The 20,373-nt window shown below is 33.0% G+C and overlaps 1 protein-coding gene across 1 annotated transcript in view; it reads left to right on the top strand.

The window, feature by feature from the left end:
* Positions 1-20,373, top strand: part of LOC145320039 (uncharacterized) — a 171,030-nt gene that overhangs the window by 143,812 nt on the left and 6,845 nt on the right. The window contains exons 14-27 of the mRNA XM_080162478.1: positions 1,490-1,693; positions 2,045-2,171; positions 7,925-9,879; positions 10,187-10,580; positions 10,889-10,946; positions 11,945-12,066; positions 12,361-13,966; positions 14,296-15,341; positions 16,281-16,357; positions 16,660-16,770; positions 16,895-16,951; positions 17,335-17,447; positions 18,755-18,809; positions 19,941-20,194. Of these exons, the coding sequence (XP_080018604.1) occupies positions 1,490-1,693; positions 2,045-2,171; positions 7,925-9,879; positions 10,187-10,580; positions 10,889-10,946; positions 11,945-12,066; positions 12,361-13,966; positions 14,296-15,341; positions 16,281-16,357; positions 16,660-16,770; positions 16,895-16,951; positions 17,335-17,447; positions 18,755-18,809; positions 19,941-20,194 (6,179 nt within the window). The remainder of the gene's footprint in view (positions 1-1,489; positions 1,694-2,044; positions 2,172-7,924; positions 9,880-10,186; positions 10,581-10,888; positions 10,947-11,944; positions 12,067-12,360; positions 13,967-14,295; positions 15,342-16,280; positions 16,358-16,659; positions 16,771-16,894; positions 16,952-17,334; positions 17,448-18,754; positions 18,810-19,940; positions 20,195-20,373) is intronic.

The raw sequence follows: 20,373 nt of genomic DNA on the forward strand, positions 1-20,373 counted from the left end.
TTTGCAGCAAGGCTTCTATTTATCATAAGTGATTTGCAATAAATCTAATAAGAGAATTTTCGTTTTGGTTATTCTTAAAAAGTATGGAGCCACAATACTAAAAAAAAGCGTTATGCCGTTTTACATTCGCAATTACAACTTTTATAATGTTCTTCTAATTTTTCTAATTCTAATTCTTATAATTTTTTAATGGAAAGAAAATCAACCTAATTGGGTAAAACAAATTATTGTGATTTGTTTAAATTAAAAAAAAACATTACAAAAATATGGAACTTTAGACATAGAAAAAAACTATTTGGTAAAATAAGAAATAGAATCGTTTTGAATTATTTTTAGTTTTGTTGTGCCTTTTTTTTATTCCACCCATAACCTTTATTTTGAAATCAAGAGTGCTAAATTTTTTATGAACGAAAATATTATATTTTAAGGCCCGTTAACTACAGTTAACGCTGTTCTTATAATTGCTTAATATCTTAATATCACATAATATTTACAAGCTAGGCTAGCTTGATACTCTGCTGTTATAATGCTATCACTGAGGGACTTCTAGAAAACCTTTTTAATGCAAATGGCTTTTTAAAGCAAATGCACTTATAAGAAATGGAAAAGGGAATTAGTAAAATTTGATTCCATTAAAACTCATGTAAATAAAACCTATAGGTTCTACTAGCAGCTACGCACCTGGCAAATAGGGGCTCTATATTCAAATGTTCAGTAGTTCAGAAGAAAAAAAACTTGCTTCTTTATATAATAGGATTTCAATGAACCAGTTACATTTTTTCTCAGAAAGAACTCCCTTATAAAAGTCGTTTAATCAAAGGCATGTATATCTTAGTTTTTTTTTTACCTCTAAGGCATAGTTATATTATTATAAGGTTGTCATTGAATATTAGTAGTGCAGAAATTATTTATTTAATTATTCCTTTTCCCCTGATTAATAATAATTTGACCTTTTGATTCAATGGGTTCACCCCCTCTGTGCCAAAAACGGGCGGTTTCTGAAGTCACATTGTCTTAAAATTATGACAATACAATAGTAGACTTATTTATGATGGGAAAATACTGTAATAATAGGCTAATTCAATCTTTTTGTGTAAAGTAGTAAGGATTATTTTGTTTTCCCTATAAATCTTGCTTACCACTGAACCGATTGAGTCCTCCATTTTGGGGAAGCTTCAAAAGGGTCCTGGGTTAGCTCTAGGCTATTTATTTTTAAATTTAAGGTCTGGAAAGATTTCTGCACTAGTATTTTAAAAAGATTCTTAAAGGCGTTCTCATTTTAGTTATAGATATGTAAAAATGGAATATTGTTTGCTTGTATGTTAAAAAGATCTCTGTAACAGGTTTATTTATTCCTATGACAAAAATTTCTTACCTTTGGAGTTGCAAAATATGTAGTTAATAATAACTATGTATTGTATAAACCACTATGATTGATTCCTTAACTTGGCTAAATAAAACTTCCTTTCTCATTTCCATCCATTTTCAGCGGGAGGAATCAATGAAGCGGTTGCTTGAATGGAAACAGCGAATGCTCCAATCGCCGTTGACCCGCAAGTCCTCGCGCAACACGTCCCGCACTCAGACCCCAACAAACAGCGACAGTCCGGTCCCCTCCCTGGGCAACAATGATGATATTAGGAAGAGAGTTATAGAGGAGCTGGCTCAACATGAGAATACTAGTAATAATCAGGTAAGATAGGTTGATAGTTATATAGTTGCTGAAATACGCCCCTAAAGGACTCGAGAAGCTTTTGAGGGAAGTGAGTTTTTGGTGGGGTTTAGTTCCAAGGGAGATTTTTTTATGGGAGGCTAGTGTGGATGTACCTTCCCCTAAGATAGTTCTAAACCTTCCCTGGACCTACACAAATCTTCACTGTAAATAATAGTAAGTAATCTTAAAGGTATAAATAAAATTTTTTTTTGAAGATACTCGGGATTTTATTTTTCATTGAAGGGGGGGGCCGGGATTTTCAAGTTTGGGGATTGGGTTGAATAGATTGATACTTGTAATGCGTCAATAATCAATATCTAAATTTCCTAGGACAACTCCGCTTCGAAGGAGCGTAAACTGAGCCGCAAAACGAGTTCTGGCAGTCGCAGCAGCCGCAGCCGCTCTTCGCCGCGCATTGCGCCGAGCAAAAATTCCCTGTACTCGTCGGAGGATGAAGGTAAGCTCAGTGATATATTGACAATACCATTATTTTTATGTTTTTTGAAGGGAGGTAAATCGTGAAAAAGTCTCAAGAAGCTATAGGATCATGTGAATATTATATAACCACGTTTTGCCTAACTAATTTTGTTGTACAATCATATCCACATAGTATCACATTCTCTATTTTAAATTCGCAAATAGACACAATAGCAAATAAATCAAGGGGTGTGCAAGGATGAGAGCGAATCAATGGATAGGGGCAGTTGTTGAAATTAGCGGTTTGAGAATGTGATACATGTGCGGAAGTGAATGCACACTTTTAAAAAATTTAATAGTTTTTTTTATCATAGACTAACTTACTAATAATATGTTTACTTACAATCTTTACTCTATTTTATACTAACAAAAAATATTTTTTATATCATATAAGTTGCGGGATTATTTCATTATAAAAATATTTTAAGTTAATTGTTACTAATTTATAAATTTTGAAGAGGTGGGATGGGGAAAAAGGGAGGGAGACAAAAATATGCTTAAAAACTATTGCAAGCGTAAATTAAAAATCAATTAGCATAAAACCAGCCAAGAACCTAAGTGAAGCTTTCCTACAATGAAGAACTGATGCCTTTTCTTTTTTAGTATTGAGAATTAAACTATGATTTCATAGAATAACGAAAAGTACAAATTAACTGCTATTGTATTGAACACATATATTTAGTTCATTAAGCTACTCTTTTTGGCTGTAAGATTCTTTTTTTTAAATAAAAATATCTATTTTGATAGATATTCTAATTACCAACCTACCCTCTCCCAAAAAAAGAAATATGTTAATATATACTGAAAAGAAAAGGTTACAATTAAATTTGTTGCTATTGTCTTATCATCTTACTCTATGAATTAAACTAGTAAGAAAATATCTTTCTTTCAATTAAGATTTGTTTAAATTTTTAGCTTTTTAAAGTCTAAAAATTATGACATTTAATATAACAATATTTTAACTTTCATTACCCTACACTAGTACACATGTCACATTTTCTTTGAATATGATATATACTTGTTATTTTAACTCTTTTGTCACCGATATTTGCATCAAAATATTGAAAGGGAGACTCCTAATGTTCAATTTTTAGAAAAAATACATACAAAAATAAATCTCTTGAATAAAATAATTTCCTTTATATAGCCGTCACAATACTTCTTTATTTAGTTTTTCTTTGTTATGCTTGGTTTAGGTTAGTTCTAAGAACACTATAGCCCTGCGGGGTTATTCATAGCAGGCGTCCCAGAATGAAGATAGCAATTATTCTTTAGACAAAGAAGGGGTTTAGAGAGAGAGAGAGAGGGGTGGGGGTGTAAATGATTCACAGTGTAATAAAACTGATTAACATTAAGTGTTGATTATTTTAACAAATTTTTTAATACTAGAAATTTCAAAAGTATCTATTAGAAAAAAAACAAGAGAGAGAATTAGACGGTTAAATTAATCTAAAAACCTTAATTTTTCCATAATATTTTTAATAAATATTAGATGATTTTTGATACGTTAAAACCGAAGAGTCTATTTTTAATTAAATTTTGCTTCAAATTTGCGATCATTTCATGACACATTTTGACCAATTTTTATCGATGAACATTTTTGGGGTTTAATATAATGTTCCCTTTTTAATTATTAGGTTAATCAAAATCGGAGGCTTAGAAATTTTGAAAAGGGCTTATGTTTGTAAATCAGTTTAAAATACAAATCTGGATTAATTTAGGGGTTTATTATAATTTTCAATTTTGATGCAACCTGTTTTGAATAAATTAAAAACGTATCAAATAAAACAATACAGTTATTGTAAGCTCAAATTTCAATACAGAACTTTTAACCATTTTTTTCCAAATTTTTTTGAATATATACATGGGAAGAGTATGAAGTTTGTATCAAAAAGTTTTTTGGTGTTTGTTTTTCTTTCTGTTTGATTAAAAAATTTTGGCTTTGGCCTGTTGATCATGGATGTATTTTATCGACAATTTAATGTCTCATACCTATATTTTTTTTAGACAAAATGAATTAAAAATATATCTTCATTTCTTAGAATAGTGTATTTTGACCTGCATTTTTCTTAAAATAAAAACCCCTTCAAATTAAATTTGTGTGCCCTATAATTTTTTTTATACACCAATCCCAGTCTACTTTATGATTTAATTGTACTAGCGGCTACACCCCCCCCCCCCCCCCCCCGAGAGGTCTTGTGGCACTTGCACTTGTGGAGGGAGGAGTTGAATCTTAAAACCCTTTTTGGGAATAGTTCCTTTCGTAACATCGCCCCATAAGTGGCGATTCGTCGAATTATAAAAATGGCTTTTTATAGGTTATTTTAGGTTAGGCATGGTTATATTGGGTTAGGTGATTGCCCCACAGGGTTAGGTAAATGTCCCCGCAGTTTTAGAGCGACCCGCAGGGGCTAGAAATAGGAGAAAAGCTACTGTGAAAAATACGAAGAATCGCCCCATAAGGTGCGATGTTACGAAAGGGAATATACCCCCCTTTTTATTTAAATTTTTTAAAAAGTAAAAAAAATTGATGTGGGGAGGGGGTTGTCGACCCCCTAACCCATTTTTTTAATTTAGTTTTAAAAATTTAATTGTTTTTTTTTTTTGGGGGGGGGGGCCGATCGGTTCAGCTGTTAGTGTAATCCTTTGGTACAGACAAACAAACATTTTTTTACTTTATTATAAGGATTAATATGAAGTCTCCTTGATGCAAAAGGCAAAGTCACTAGCAATAGAATATATATTGACGGCTACTTACTAACAAAATTAATTATATAAACTAACATATTAACAATTCATTTTATTAGAATGCTAACCCTTTAATAGAAACTCGAAGAAAAAAAAACTAAAGTTTACTAGCTAGATTTTTTTTGAAAAACACAAATTTTCCTTAGTAAATTTTAGTTTTAAGAAAAATAATATTGTTAGATGCATGTTTTGGTAAAATGGATTTAGGGTGATAGTATTAGATTAAAATCGCATGTTTTAGTACTAAGGATTTTGTTCGTGCAGATTTAGGGATTTTTACACTTTTTTACATTGACAAATTTTTCTCTTTTAGATATAATTCCAGCTTTATAAAAGTTGTTGTCGATAAAACGTTTGATTTACTTAATGTTACTGCAAAATAAATTAAAGTTTTATAAAAGTATTAGTTGCAAAGGATTATGACTTATAATATTAGTGCAAGGAAAGGACACTGGGCTGCAGATTATACTGGTATTCAAAGTGTTATTAACAAGTTGTTTCATTCACAAAATTTTGGGGACCTTTATTAAACCAAGAGTTGGTGATACAAAAAATTTGAAAACTTTTTTACCAATTATTTTAGTCTACAGAAAGGTTATTTTTTATTAGTTGTACATTTATATGCGTCCACTGTCTTCTCCCTTAAAATCCCTGAATATAAGTATTGTTTCTGGAGTCCCTTTGTGACAGTTTAGCACAGCACAATGTCAGGCTAGCACCGTCAGTAATCATACTTTCATAACAAGATTAAAAATATTCTTAGGAACAGCTTTTACGTGTTGAAAATTGCACATGCACTTATGTAAGTTTCAATTAAAATATTTTGTTCAAATATCTTTTTATTCATCAGTCTCATTTAGATAATTTCTTGTCATCAATCTGTTTTATAGGTATATCTATGTATTTTTGAATTATTAAGATATCCACCTATCCATCTATCATTATGTCTGTTTTTATCTATCTATCTATATTTAGCTTGATTAATCTTTTTAATGGGGGGGGGGGGAGAGCTTATTTTTGGTCAGGAGGATGGAAAAACCCTCCACCAAAATAGTCATAAACTTTACCTGGACGAATTAGATGCTTCACTGTAAAGGAGAACCATATCAGTTTAAAGGTATAGGAGAGATCCTTCGCTACAGACAAAAAAGCTTACTACTTTATAAAATAGGAGGATATAGCTTCATGTTTATGTATCCTTCTATCAATCAACCAAACTGTAAATCTACCTGAATTTTAATGTATCTGTCAATTATACAATATACGAATCACATTAACATATTCTGCTTTATAATTAATATGCATTAATTAGATTACATAATTTAAAATCAGAGGATTTTTGCAAGTGTAAAAAGATATTCCTTTAGTTACCTACTACCCTGTTATAACTGTATTATTAAGCCCAAGCTAGTCTTATTCAGTCATGTTATATTAACTTAATAAAGACTTAGGCTCTACTTATTGTAAAGCCATAATTTTGATTTAATCCTTGTTTTATAAGTTTATTAATTTCTTTATATTTTCGTCAATAATCTGTCAGCTAATTTAATTGGTTTTATTTCTTTGGCTGTTTTTTTTACTTTTTTTCCTCTGCTATACTTTTATTGTCTACTAATACTTTTCTTATAATTCCTTTTAAAATAAAAGGCATTTAGTTATTCCCTTTTCCAAATTTTTCACCCTATTTTTTCCATTTCTCTCTCTAATGCTCTTACTCTCTCTATTTATGCTGTTTTCTTTTTCACTCTTTCTATCTATCTTTCTCACTCTATTCTCTATCTACTTTCCTCTCAATATTTTCTTACCATAACAGCTATACTAATATTTTTTATAAGCATAACAAGTTTTAAAGACTTATTTAGATAAGTATCAAGGATGACAACATCCATAAAAGCGAAGCACTGAAACGGTAGGACAAACGGACACTAACACTTGTATAGTGTCAGAACTGAATAATCAGAATATAAATGTATAAATGTCGAAGCAAAATTGTAAGTTAAATTGTTGAAAAACTGCTTGATTCCGAGTAATGTTTATGGACATACTTACATTTTTAGGACTTGATTATAGAGTTGCTTCGCTTATAATATTGTACTTTGTTGTCCCAGGAATCAGTATACCAAAAATCAGATCAATCGGATTATTAGATCACATAAAAATTTGTTGTTAAAAAAGTAAAAAAATTTACATGTTTAAAATGGACGTACGGACATTTTGGTAATGATTATAGAGTTGCTACGCTTTCTAAATCGTACATAACTACTACAGGAATCATCATGCAAAGTTTGAAATCAATAGGACAATTCTAACATGCCTAAATTAGCGAAAAAAGCTATCCGTTACGGACGTACGGACGGACTGACCCTAATTATAGAAAAGCTTCGCTTTTAAAAAGATAACATTCCCTGTGAAAAAGCTGTACTAGCCTGTTACCATACTATTGTCACAAAGAGAAACTGAAAAGTCCACATAAAAATGTTTATTTATTACTTAAAGCTTCTTGCATGTTTAAATTCAATTAATTTTTTAAAAAGACACTCTGTGATTAGACTTTCTTAAAGCAAAGCAGACAAATTTTAGCTCAGATTTTCCTACTCTATTCTATTCAAATATTAAAGTTAAAAAGACTGTCTTTTTATGGATTTGCATGTTTTAACTAAAAATACTAAAACCTATTAATTTAATTGATAAAACAACAATATTTTTTAATCAAGAAAGTATTTTAAAAATCTTTAAATATGCTTTATTATGTTTATTTTGTTTGGTGTATTTAATAATTTAAATTATCTTAGGTTTTTTGGTAGTTTTGTTTATTTGAAAAAGATAATTTAAGTTTTTATTGTGTTCATACTGCAAGCCAAAATTTTACTTTTTTATAATAAAATATATTTTTTTATATTTTGGCGTTACAGTTTGAATATTATGTTGCACCACTTTTTTAAAATGCACTTTTTCACATATTTGCACCATTTTTTTCCACCTTAGATCCTGCCCCGGACACCCGCCAGCGCAAGCGGTCAAAATCCCAGACCTCCCGGTCACGGAACTCCAGCAAGGAATCCAGGCGGTCACGCCACAACACGGCCAACAAAAGCGGTCAAGAGCTGAGCGAGTCCAGGTCGTCTGAGCATGATAGCGCAAGAGCTGCTGATTTTGAACAGCCAGAGTATATTAATGTTGAAAGTTTAAAGCTCCAAAAAGAAGCCGCTACAATAACTGCCACTGCACAGCCGCCCGATATTTGGGCTGATACGTTTCCACAGCGGCTGCACGCAGCCGCTGGCCAGCCAACTACTGGCGCAAATCTTCCTTACACTTCGCTGAACCCACCACCTGAATTGGTCAAGTCTAAGCTAACCAATGCCATAGGTCCTGATGCCCGCTATAGTGATGATTATATCAATGATAAATCCCATCCATTTATTGATGATCCTATTTTGCTTCAGCAGTATGCTCAAATATTGGATCTAAAGTACAGAGAAGCCAACGGGGGAGATATAGAAGCTTTGCTCCAAAATACTCCTCCATTCTTGGATTTTCATCTAGATGGGACTGACAAATATTTAGACGGGGCGGCTGGTTTGCATTACCCTCCTCCCCCAGATCTATCCTTGGATTCAACAGGAGCCCTACGGGGATATCCTGATAGTGGTTATGATACCCTGAGAATAAGTATGGAACAACAAAACAGACCTAACCCGTGTTTTGATATCACTAACACAAATGAGAAAAGTGACACAAAATTCCAAGATTTTCAACTTATGGAAAAAGAAAATTCTAAAACAGTTCTCCTATCAATCCACGGCAAAGAAAGTGTTGACAAAGCCAACAACAGCATGAGCAGTAGCAGCACAAACTCATCACCCACAAAGAAAACCAGTTTTTCCCCTACAAAATCACACGAACGTGAAGTAGCATGGAACAAATCATTCCAGGATATTAGGAAAGAAAAGGAAGCACCTCCTAAAAATGTTGTCAAACAACGATTGCAAAATTTTGAAACTAACAAGGATAACTCAATAGATGGCACTGCAACAACAAAAGCAAATACATTTATTGAGAAATCTCCTGCTAAAGCAGCTAAAGCTGGCAATAACAAGCTAAGAACAAGATCTAAAAGTGTCAACTATAATCATTCTTCTGATGAAAGTGACAATGAGCAACTTAACGCAGAAGATAAAAAGCAGGAACGTAAAAAATCTGTTAAAGACTTGCTGTCTGATTTTGAGAAGAAAAGTCGGGAGATACATGGAAAGGAGGATGGGTATAGAACCCTGGGTAGCTATATCCTCCAGGATAGTAAGGATACCGACAGAAGAAGAGTTTTTTCAGACACTGAAACTCTTATGTATGAAACTTCTAGCGAAGATGAACATTCAGACAATGAAACTCAAAATAAACCCAAACAAAACAATTATGAAAAAGCTGCTTCAGAAAAGCAGGATGATAAACATGACGAAGTTTTTCCTGAAAATCCTCCTCCGTTGCCTCCAAAAAAGCAAACACTGAACACAGAAATTGAAATTAAATCTTTGGAAGAAAATCTTGAAAATGCCATGAAGATTGATACATCAGATGTTATAAAAGATGATGAAAAAGATACTTCAACAGAAAATGCTTATCTGCCAATGGCAGTTCAAGAAGAAACATACCTATCAATGACCCCATCTAAAAGTTTAACATCCCTGTCATCAGGCGGGACACCTGCCCTATCCCTAACTGGCACTCCCAACCGTAAGGCCAGCCTGACTTTGTTATCAAGCCGAACATCTTTATCAAGTCATGGATCCACTCAATCAATCCATTCCCAGGGTGTGTCCAAGCTTGGATCTGATAGGAATCTAAATTCTCTGACGCCCACCGAGGCCCTGATCCAGTCAGCCACTGGAGGCAATCACAGCAGGACTCCTTCACAGTCACTGGTTATGGAACATTTACAGGCAAGGGTGTCACCATTTTTTTTATTGTCATAAATTTCTTTTCACAAATTTAAAGGTTAAGAAGGATTCTAAAGGGAAAGAGGTAAAGCTAGGAGTGTTTAGAATATAAAATATGGTGTTCTTATGAAGTTACATTAAAATAACTTTAAATTTTTCTACACAATTAATTGTATAACAAAACAGAAAAACATGCATTGAACTTGAAATGTTTAGAGAGATCTTTTTATGTTCTTAAATTAACTACATTACAAGATACCTACAAAATTCTTTTTCTACTATTAATGCTGACACCCCCTAAAACGCTCAGGCCACAAAATTTGAAGAGGAGACCTACGTTGAAATGAACGAGGACGGCTCTGGGCCTGTCACCCCCCGCCATCCCGCCTCCAAAATACCCATCCTTGCGGGGCGATCAACCGCCCTAAACAAACGTGATCTTGACACAACATTGACCGGCGAATCGCCAGAAAGTCCGCGCTATTGTGAAATTCAGGATCCTAACGAGCAGGCTCATTATGAGTATTTATACAAGGCTAGAACCCCTTCTACCACACAGTATGAAGAGTTGTATCAAGAAATTGAACAGCCCAATGAAAATGGCGCGAAACCGGCGCCGAAACAACAAGAACAGAACAAAGCAAAGAAATCTGGAAGCGGAGCTGGAAAGAAAAAGGAGCCAGAGCCGCTCCGGCCTATTGAAGGTAGATTAGGGTTAAACCATAACAACTTTTTCAACAGAGTAGCGACTCTATAATTTTGGTATGACTGTCATTACCTTTAGCTAATAATTCTAAATTTTTAAATGCATTTAACATCTGTGCATTGTTTTTACCTTATTTTTGCTGCAACTTAATATTTCTTGATGTTTTTTCTTTTTGATTTTTATCTTTTTAATATCCTTTATAGATTTAAATACTTAACTTTATATGATTTCTATTGATTTAAAAACTAAATAGCATAAATGAAAGTTAAAAAATATGGTTTAACCCTAACCAAAAAAAAACTCTAGGCCTACCAGATATTTTGGGGAACGCACCAACCAATAAAGGGAATAGTTCCAGTGATGCAGGGATTATGCTTACATATTAGATTTATGAATAGATAGATTGATAATTTGATTGATTGATTATTTGATTGATTGATTGATAATAAACGAATAAATAGATGGATTGGTAAATCTAATGATATGATAATGCTTTAAAAAAGATTTTAAGATAGATTTTTGAATTGATAGAATCTTACATAAATAGATAGATAGATGGATAAACAAAACAAATGATAGATAGTTGGATTAAAGTATTGATGAACAATAAATAAGCATCATATATAACAAGTCAAGCAAATATAAAGTTAATTAGATGGATAGAAAGATAGAGAGATAGATAGATAAAAATGATGGATAAGATGAATATTAAGATAAATAGATAGGTAGATAAATAATAAATAAGCATTATTCTTATGTATGATGAATCAAGCAAAGATTTTTATATTTTTCTAAACACCACATAAAATTTATAGATAGATAGATGGAAGGATAGATAGATAGATAAATAATGAATAAGCATTATCCTTCTAGATGATGAATTAAGCAAATATTTTGATATCTATTTAAATCCCATTAGATTTATAGTTAGATAGATAGATTAAAGTATTAATAGATAGATAGATGTAAGGATAGATAGATAAATAATGAATAAGCATTATCCTTCTAGATGATGAATCAAGCAAAGATTTTGATATTCATCTGAACCCCCAAAAAATTATGGATAGATAAGCAAAAATTATAGATTAAAGGATTGCTTTTATCCTTATAGATGATGAGTCAAGCAAAAACTTATAAATAAACAGATAGATGAGTTGATAAATAGATAGATAGAAAGATGGAAGGGTAGATAGACATACCATAATAATATATAAGCATTATCCTTCTAGATGATGAATTAAGCAAAGATTTTGATATTTATTTAAATCCCATTAGATTTATAGTTAGATAGTTGATTAAAGTATTAATAGATAGATAGATGTAAGGATAGATAGATAAATAATAAATAAGCATTATCCTTCTAGATGATGAATCAAGCAAAGATTTTGATATTCAATGTGACCCCAGTGCAGGGAGTGTATCCACAGTAAATATTGGGGGAACAACAAATACTAATTTGACAAACAACAGTTCTATTAACAAAGGTACACTCTTAAACTCTGCTTTATTTCACTTGTTAAAAATCAAAATAGTACAGTTTTTCTTAGTCCTTATTTTAATTTTTGGTACATGTCAACGTCTGTTTTATATTGTTGCTTCTCTTTGTAACTTATTATGTCTTGTCATATTAAGTAGTAAATTATATTTTATCTTCATTTAGTGTAGATTTGTTCCTTAAATAATCTCTATTCTTATTATTTGCAGTTTTTTAATAAAAATTTACAAATTATTTTCTATTAAATAAAACTGAAATTAAGAGTGTCTTTTTTCGCAACAAGGTTCGCACAACCAAATCACACTTGATGATTGCTTCCGTCCTGCCTCCTTCTATCTCTCACACCAACAAAAATCCGCCAATGTTCATCACGCAACTGCTCATCATGACAATGACAATGGGGGCAGCTCGGATGAGAGTGATCTAGTGAGTCCGCCCCCGGTCCCCTCCAGTCCCCCGCCCATGGAAGAAGTACTGGGGGGTTATCACCCCCACCATAGATACTCACAATCCACTGTTGGGGTGGAAATATCTGATATCAGTGATATTTTATCATCTGCCAAGTCAACATCCCTGCGTAGGACAAGTGATAATATTTCATTGGAGGAAAAGTATCGTAGAACCTCGACTGGGTCAAGAAACTCCTACAACTCAACCACTCAGTCGCATAGTTCTCTACAAAGTTTGGGTGCTCGTGACATTACAATGAGCCCTCATAAGCTAAACCTCCAAGGTTCACAGCAAAGTTTGAACAGAGAGGTCACAATGAGTCCACATAGAATGATGACACATGGCTCCCAACAAAGCCTGGGCTCCAGAGAGCTACCCCATGGTTCACATCAAAGTTTAGGATCTCGTGAACTTCCCCCACTGCCTGGTCAATCATATTTAGGTAGCCAGCAAAGCTTGGCAAGCAAGGAGATTCAACAAATTGGAACTAAAGACATGATTGATCCTTTGCATTATTCCCCTTTCCATTCACGCGAAGGATCTTTGGACAATGAAGCTTTTCTTTATCATCGTTTTACGCAAGGTTCGTCGCTAGCAGATCCTTACAAGAAAGCCCATGGTAGTTCTGATGAATTATCATCTGATACAGCCATGTATGAACAAGAGTTCAGGCGCTACCATCTTGAAAACATTCAGGAAGTTTCAAACACTCTGGAAAGATCTGGTGAGGTTAGGAAAAGTGTGATCAGCCAAAATCTTAACATTTCCTATAACAGCGTATATGATCTGAAAAGCCAACAGACTAAGTTTAGAATTAGCAATGAGGACAAACAAAGATCTAATAATAATAACAGTCAAGACCAGTTAGATCAACTTAGTCCAAGATCCAAGATTCCTTATTATGTGTCAGATTTGAGCGAAAATGGGGATAACCCTAAAAATGAGGCCAACACTGTTGTTGATGCTATTACTAAATCAATGAAAGCTCTGGATGTTGAATCTAAAAGTTATTTCCAAACATCCCGCCATGAGGCTGAAAATGAGCGGATCCGCAAGCTGCGTAGATCCTACACCCCGGATCCTTATTTGAACAAACAGTTGAATAACAGCCAACAATCACAAACCCAGCCGCATGAAAAAACTCCAGTAGAACAAGGCCAGGTTGGAAGATCTAAATCATTGGAAGGATTGTTGGGTGACAGCCAGGGCAGTGTTAAGGATAACCTAGGCTATCCTACTATTAATAATACATCTGCTGATATTAATCAAGAACGTCCCTATCCAAAGGTGTACTCGCCTCATAATTTTAATGATATAACATCAGAGCCTAGGCCTGCAAGAGGTGTGCAACCACCGCCACCTCCTGACGGTGTACCACCCCTGGATATATCAGAGGGAGGGTTAGAGGAAGATGATGGCACCTGGGCTGATACTTTAAGGTTTGGAGTTGATATTTATAACATTATCACACAGTTGATTGGTTAGGATATAAAAAATTTTAATTAAAAATTACACATGAAACAGTTACAGAATTTTTTGTTTTGTAGTATATCTTTTTATTTTATTAATGAAGGGATATCTATAAAAGAGTTGTTGAATTTAAATTTTAAACAATTTTTATTAAAATTCAGTGTCATTATTTTTCCTTGTACCATATAATTATACAAGATTATATGTATGAATATAAAATGATTTTATTTTACAATAACCTACTTTTACTTATCATTGGGTAGTAAGAAACATATGTTTAACTCCACAAATTGTCTAGAAAAACAAGTATGAGACACCAGTTTGTTAGATCACCACTACAGCAGCAACAGCATCAAATGGAACAAAACAGTCGCAACAGCCTTCCTCGAGATGACGTCATCCAGAAAATGGCGGCAAACTCACAACAAACAAATATGGCGCAGCAAACAGCTGATTTTATGCAGAAAATGACGCCAAATTTGAGCAACAGAAAATTTAGCCCCAACAAAACTGCAGTATCGGCAAATAATCGACACTACACCCCAAACAGCCAACATAAGTCGGCCTGGGATGGCCGTCAGTCAGTGCCGACCATTCTAAATGAATCTGGGCAACAAATATTGCCTGGCGGCCGTATGGCCAACATTCCTGACGGCCGAAAATCAGTTCCTCCACAAGCAGAGTACAGATCACCACCTGCTGCACATGAACATCAGCGGTCAATGTCACCAGCCGACATCAGCAGTCGGCCCAAGCTGCCGCCACCAACCGCTCCTAAACCTAAGACCCCAGTGCATTTCAACCACCAGCAAACGGTAGCGCCAGAACCCATCCGCCGCAATGCAACAGTTCATGATTTTTCCGAAGCGTTGCATCAGTACAATGAAAATCAGCAAAGGCAACAACAAAATGTTCATCATTATAATCAACAACCTTATCATCAACAATATTCTCCAGATCAGCATGGTAGACATTTTTTAGACGGTAGCCTCCCCCCAACAAACAATCAAGAGACTATTCAGGGGAGGCAGCAACCCCCCAGCAATGTATCTCCACCGCAGGCCAAAACCCAAACCCTGCCAGCTCGCATAAAGTATACCGAACACTCTCCAAGAAATGTGGCAAATACATCTATTGATCAAGATCTAGAATCACCGCGAACGTCAAAAAGCGGGCTGCAAAATCCAGCCACCCCTGTGCCGCCATCGCCGCGGAATACAGCGGACCTAATGCCGTCCCCGAGGGGTATAGGGCCCCCGCCCCAATATCAGAGCCCTCCAGCAAGTAGTGTGAGTAGTCTTAATGTGTCGGATTCCAGCTTGCAACAACGTCAAAATGAGACAGGTATGATATTTACAGAATATATGCTTTATAGCCCCCAACCGCCATCCATAAAAAAATAATTTACTTTTGATTTTAAATCTATCTTAACTATAAGCGTGTGGAAGGGGGATGTTAACAGTCCCCTAAATGTTAAAATCCTATAGTCCCCTCTTTTTCATTCACTTAAGGTTTATACTCCCATGGCAAATCCCAGTGCATGCAGTGTGCACGCCACTGACACTCTTGTGTCATTTAAAATAGTAGGGTAAACATTTATAAATGAAAGTTTTTTGGCCCTTAAATCCTTTCGAAAATTTTCCTTATCACAATCAAAGACTTGTTTTAATGTTTTATATAAGTTAATAAATTTACATTAAAACTTTTCTAAAATTATAGAGCTAGGTTTATTTTCATCATAAAAAGTAAGTAAAACACATATAAACAAAATGGTGAATGTTTTTAAATACACAAATAAAAATATTTAAACCAAATCACATTAGCACTGTTGCACCATCGCACTTTTTGTATATGTTATTGTGTTTTTTGACCATTTGTTTTGTCTTTTATCTGTTTTTTTGTTTTTATTAGGATTAGCATTCTATTAAACCTTAAGATTTAAAGTATGTTTTTATATGATTTTCAAAGATTGTACATTTAAAAAAATACATTTTACTCCTTTTTTACTCCCCTAGAAGGCCCTAGTTCAATTCTACGTTTATTTTTTTTTTTGGGGGGGGGGTAATTTTTCAAGAGGTGATTTCTCTTTGAAGGGAGTGGTACCCTACGCCCATATAAATACTAATAATCTTTGTACATATAAGAAGAATCATATCTGTTCGGCGGTTAGCAAGATCCTTCGGTAAAGACAGACAAATAGATATCCTGTTACTTTCATATAAGGATAATACCTACTTTATAAAATAATCGCAGCAACTCTATAAACATTCCTTTTTGTATCAGATGTTCCTCCAATCCGTCACAGACGTAGAAGTTTAAGCTCACACAGAAAGTCAGCAGATTTGGATAATCTTAAAAAGGTAAAAATGTAGATAGATAGAAAGATAGCTGGGATCTTTTAGGGACAAGTGACTATAAATTAATTTACATCCCATTTAAGATAAACAAAAATATCAAATATGTATATTGAAGGAAAAGTTTGGATACTCTAACCTCAAGATTCATCTACCAATACCTAAAGTGTTCAAGCTAACCAATAGCAGAACGTGTTTATAAACTATTAGAGAAAGTATAATTAACTGTCAACGTCCCAACCCCCCCTTCCTAGATAGTTGAAGAAAGGTTAATATAGATAGAAAGATAAATGTGTTAAATTTTTTAGAAATTTGGTGGGAGTTTGTCTAATATGACCGCTGGCGATTTGTTGGGTAAAACCCAGGAAGAATTAATCCTACTGCTGATACAGTTGAGAAGACAAGCTGCTACGTTACAGGCAAGTTACTTTAAGATCTCTAAAATGGCTTTATATATGACTTTTAATACAGCTTTTACAAAAAAAAATAGCATTAACTATAATAATGATTGCCCTTTTTGAAATGATTTTATTTTTATTTCAGGAGACAATAGACGCCTGTAAAGCAGAATTGGATAATATTAGGAATACTGGACAACAGGTAGATAAATGTTTAGATAGATAGATATATGAATATATATAGATACATAGATACATGAAAGATACATAAGTGGACAAATAGAGGGTTAGAGAACATTATACTTCCTTCAAGGTGATAATGTAGAAAGATAATGATTTTTACATTACATAGCTTTGTTTATAAGATATTAGGGGCACATTAGGAAGGGGGGATGGTTGTACCCTCCCAAAAAATAGTTATAAACATTCACTGGATTTCTGAGAAGCTAAATTGTAAAGAAGAACCATACCGGTTAAGCGGTTAGAGAGATCCTTCGGTACATACAGACAGACAAACACAAAAACATCCGATTCCTTTTTTATAAGGATATATATAGATTATTAATAAACCAAATTCTTTTGCAGGGAGTTGGATCTGACCTTCGGGAGCATACTTGGGAGCTGGAGGAACAGTTAGCCAGGCTTATGCCGGTCATCTCACTGGTTGATAATATGGTTAAACTTGGTACTCTATACAGGTATATAAAGATAGATAGAGAGATATGTAGATAACTACTTCATTGATGATAAAGAGACAGATAGATAGAAAGATAAATCAGTTGATTAGTTTATTAATTTAAATTAAAACATTGACAGATTCATAGTGTTTTAAAAGAAGTTGTATCAACTTTTTTTTTTATAGCTAGCCGGTCCTTTTAGTAAGTAGTAGATGTAAAATTTTTCATAGAATTCAGATATGCAATCGGTTTTTTTTGTAGACCTCTTATTTTTTAAGTAATTTAAGTTTAAAAAAAAAATTAAGTCGATTTTAAGGTACTAAAATGCAACAAAAAAAAGAAAGAAAATGGCCATTATGAACAAAAATAGTAAGATCTTTAATTTGACACCTTACTTTTTCAATTCTGTCAGGTAATTATTGAAAAAATCGATTATTTTAAACCCACGAGAATAAAAACTTTGAACTCAATTTTATCATTTCACAAGTAAAAAAATATGGGTTCATATATACCTTTAGAATCAGAAAAATATTACGAATCCATTGTAAGCAAAATTGAAAAAAAAAGTTTACAATATAGTATATAAACTACAATAAAAGGAATTATATGAAAATATCATATTATATTGTACAGGCAACGTCTTAACTCTTCAATTGAGTAAAAAAATGGGAAGGGGGTATAGAGGGGGTAAAGAGGGGGTAAAAAAGGGAAGACGATATTGTTGCCAGAACAAAAAATACAATTGGCCATTTTTTAATTTTTTAATTTTTTTACTTTTTTTCAATTTTGCTTACAATGGATTCGTAATATTTTTTCTGATTCTAAAGGTATATATGAACCCATGTTTTTTATGTCTGTTTGAGAAAATATTTAGGTCTAAAGTTTTTATTAAACCGAGGTTAAAAAAATAGATTTTTTCAATAATTACTCAACAGAATTTTAAAAGTAAGGTGTCAAATTAAAGATCTTACTATTTTTGTTCTTACTGGCCATTTTCTTCTTTTATTTTGTTGCGTTTTAGTACCTTAAAACCGACTTAATTATTTTTTTTAAAAACTTAAATTACTTAAAAAATAAGAGGTCTACAAAAAAACCGATTGCATATCTGAATTCTATGAAAAATTTTACATCTACTACTTACTAAAAGAACCGGCTAGCTATAAAAAAAAAGTTGATACACCTTCTTTAGGATTTACTCGAAGATTGTTTTGCTAATAAATTGATTCATAAACTGTGTTCATTTATCTATTGCAATTATATATTGGTGAATTAAGTGTTAATGCTAAAATTTTTATATATTGATTGATTAATTGTTTGTAATATTTCAGAGGAAACAACAAGAAGGCAAATCAGCCAACCTCAAGTCAGCAAAAGAAAATTCAGGTATTGTCATTATTTAATCATCTTAAAATTTTCCTTGAAATCAACTCTTTTCAAATGAGTTTCTTGAAAAAAGATATTTTATATTTCATATCTGTCAATCTTTTAAATTATATTCTGTATGTATATCTTTTTTTAGATAAAGATATTGTCCAATATAGCTGACTATTAATCTTATTATCTATCCATCTAACTTGAACATTATCTCTCTATGTATCCACCATCTAACTTATCATTAATTAACTATATATCAATTTTGGATTTCAGAATTTGTCACTGAGCCTTTACAAATATGAATTATTATTTTCCAACAAGAATTGTTTTGTAAAATATTTGGCTGAAAAAAAGGTGACAGTACCCCCCTTGTGAACCCACCCTTAATTTAATTGCACAATATGCTTCTTGTAAAGATAATTCCTGAGATAATATCCTGATACATTACAGCTTCAGGCTAGATCATTCAGTAACTAAACAGTTATTCTATGTTGAAATCTTTGGAACAATCTTTATTTTTACCCCTTTACACCTGTTTAACCCTTTAGGCATGATTTATTTAGTTTGGTTTAGTATATGTGATTCTCATTTTGTTTTAAGTTGGGATTTTATTTCTACACTTAGCCATTATATCATTCTATTGTTTTTACATTAAAAATCTATATTTAGCCTTATTTTCAATTTTAATATTAGGTTACAATTTTAGTTTTAAGTTTAATTTTAATTTCTTTTAACTTTAAGTTCAGAGCTGGATTTTTAGATGTGTAGCCATTGCCGTAGCCGTAGTCGTAGCCGTCGCCACTGCCAGTGCAACGGCAAAGGCTACACATTTAAAGATCCAGCTCAGCATGTAGTTATATTTGTATGGTGAAATCACTAAGCTTTAGTTTTGTGAATTTATTTTAATTTTTGTTTATTTGGATCTATTATTTAATGTTTGATTTTAAAATTCAGTTAGTTTCCTATTTATATAATCTTTTTAAAATGATTATCATTTGTACCTTACATATACAGTAGATTTATATTTTTAAGAACTAATAGAAAAAAATAAATAACTATATTCCTCATTTCAAAATGAATAATACTCAACTTAATTAGGTTAATTGGCAAATAAGTTATTTTAACTCAACATTTTTATAGGAAACAGTCGAAAACCAACTGTACAAGAAAACGCGCGAAAACATTAGCAGTGCCCCAAGCGGTCAACACCACAACACACAAACTGGTTTCGGCATAGTATCTCCCTCCTACTCCCTACCCCTAGGGGAGGAGAATTTGCGCGGGGAATTGAACCACGTGCAGCACCAGTTGAAATCTGAGCTGCACCGCCTTGAGGCTTGTGGAGAAGACATTAATAAACTGGAAAAGGATATCTTTACCCTAAGAAATCAACTAAGGAATGGATCATTTACTCTTTTTACTAAGATATCTTGAGGGTTAGGACGATAATAAGAATAGTAGCTTTCTTAAAATTACGTAAAGTTGTGAGTAAGATTCCAGTCAATTGCGCTTATTAGGTCAGACTGCTTTTAAAAATGTTTTTAATTATGCTATGCGTTTGGTAATCATTAAG

This window comes from Acartia tonsa, chromosome 5 (assembly GCF_053477335.1).
Source record: "Acartia tonsa isolate MP-2025a chromosome 5, ASM5347733v1, whole genome shotgun sequence".
NCBI classification, from domain to species: domain Eukaryota; kingdom Metazoa; phylum Arthropoda; class Copepoda; order Calanoida; family Acartiidae; genus Acartia; species Acartia tonsa.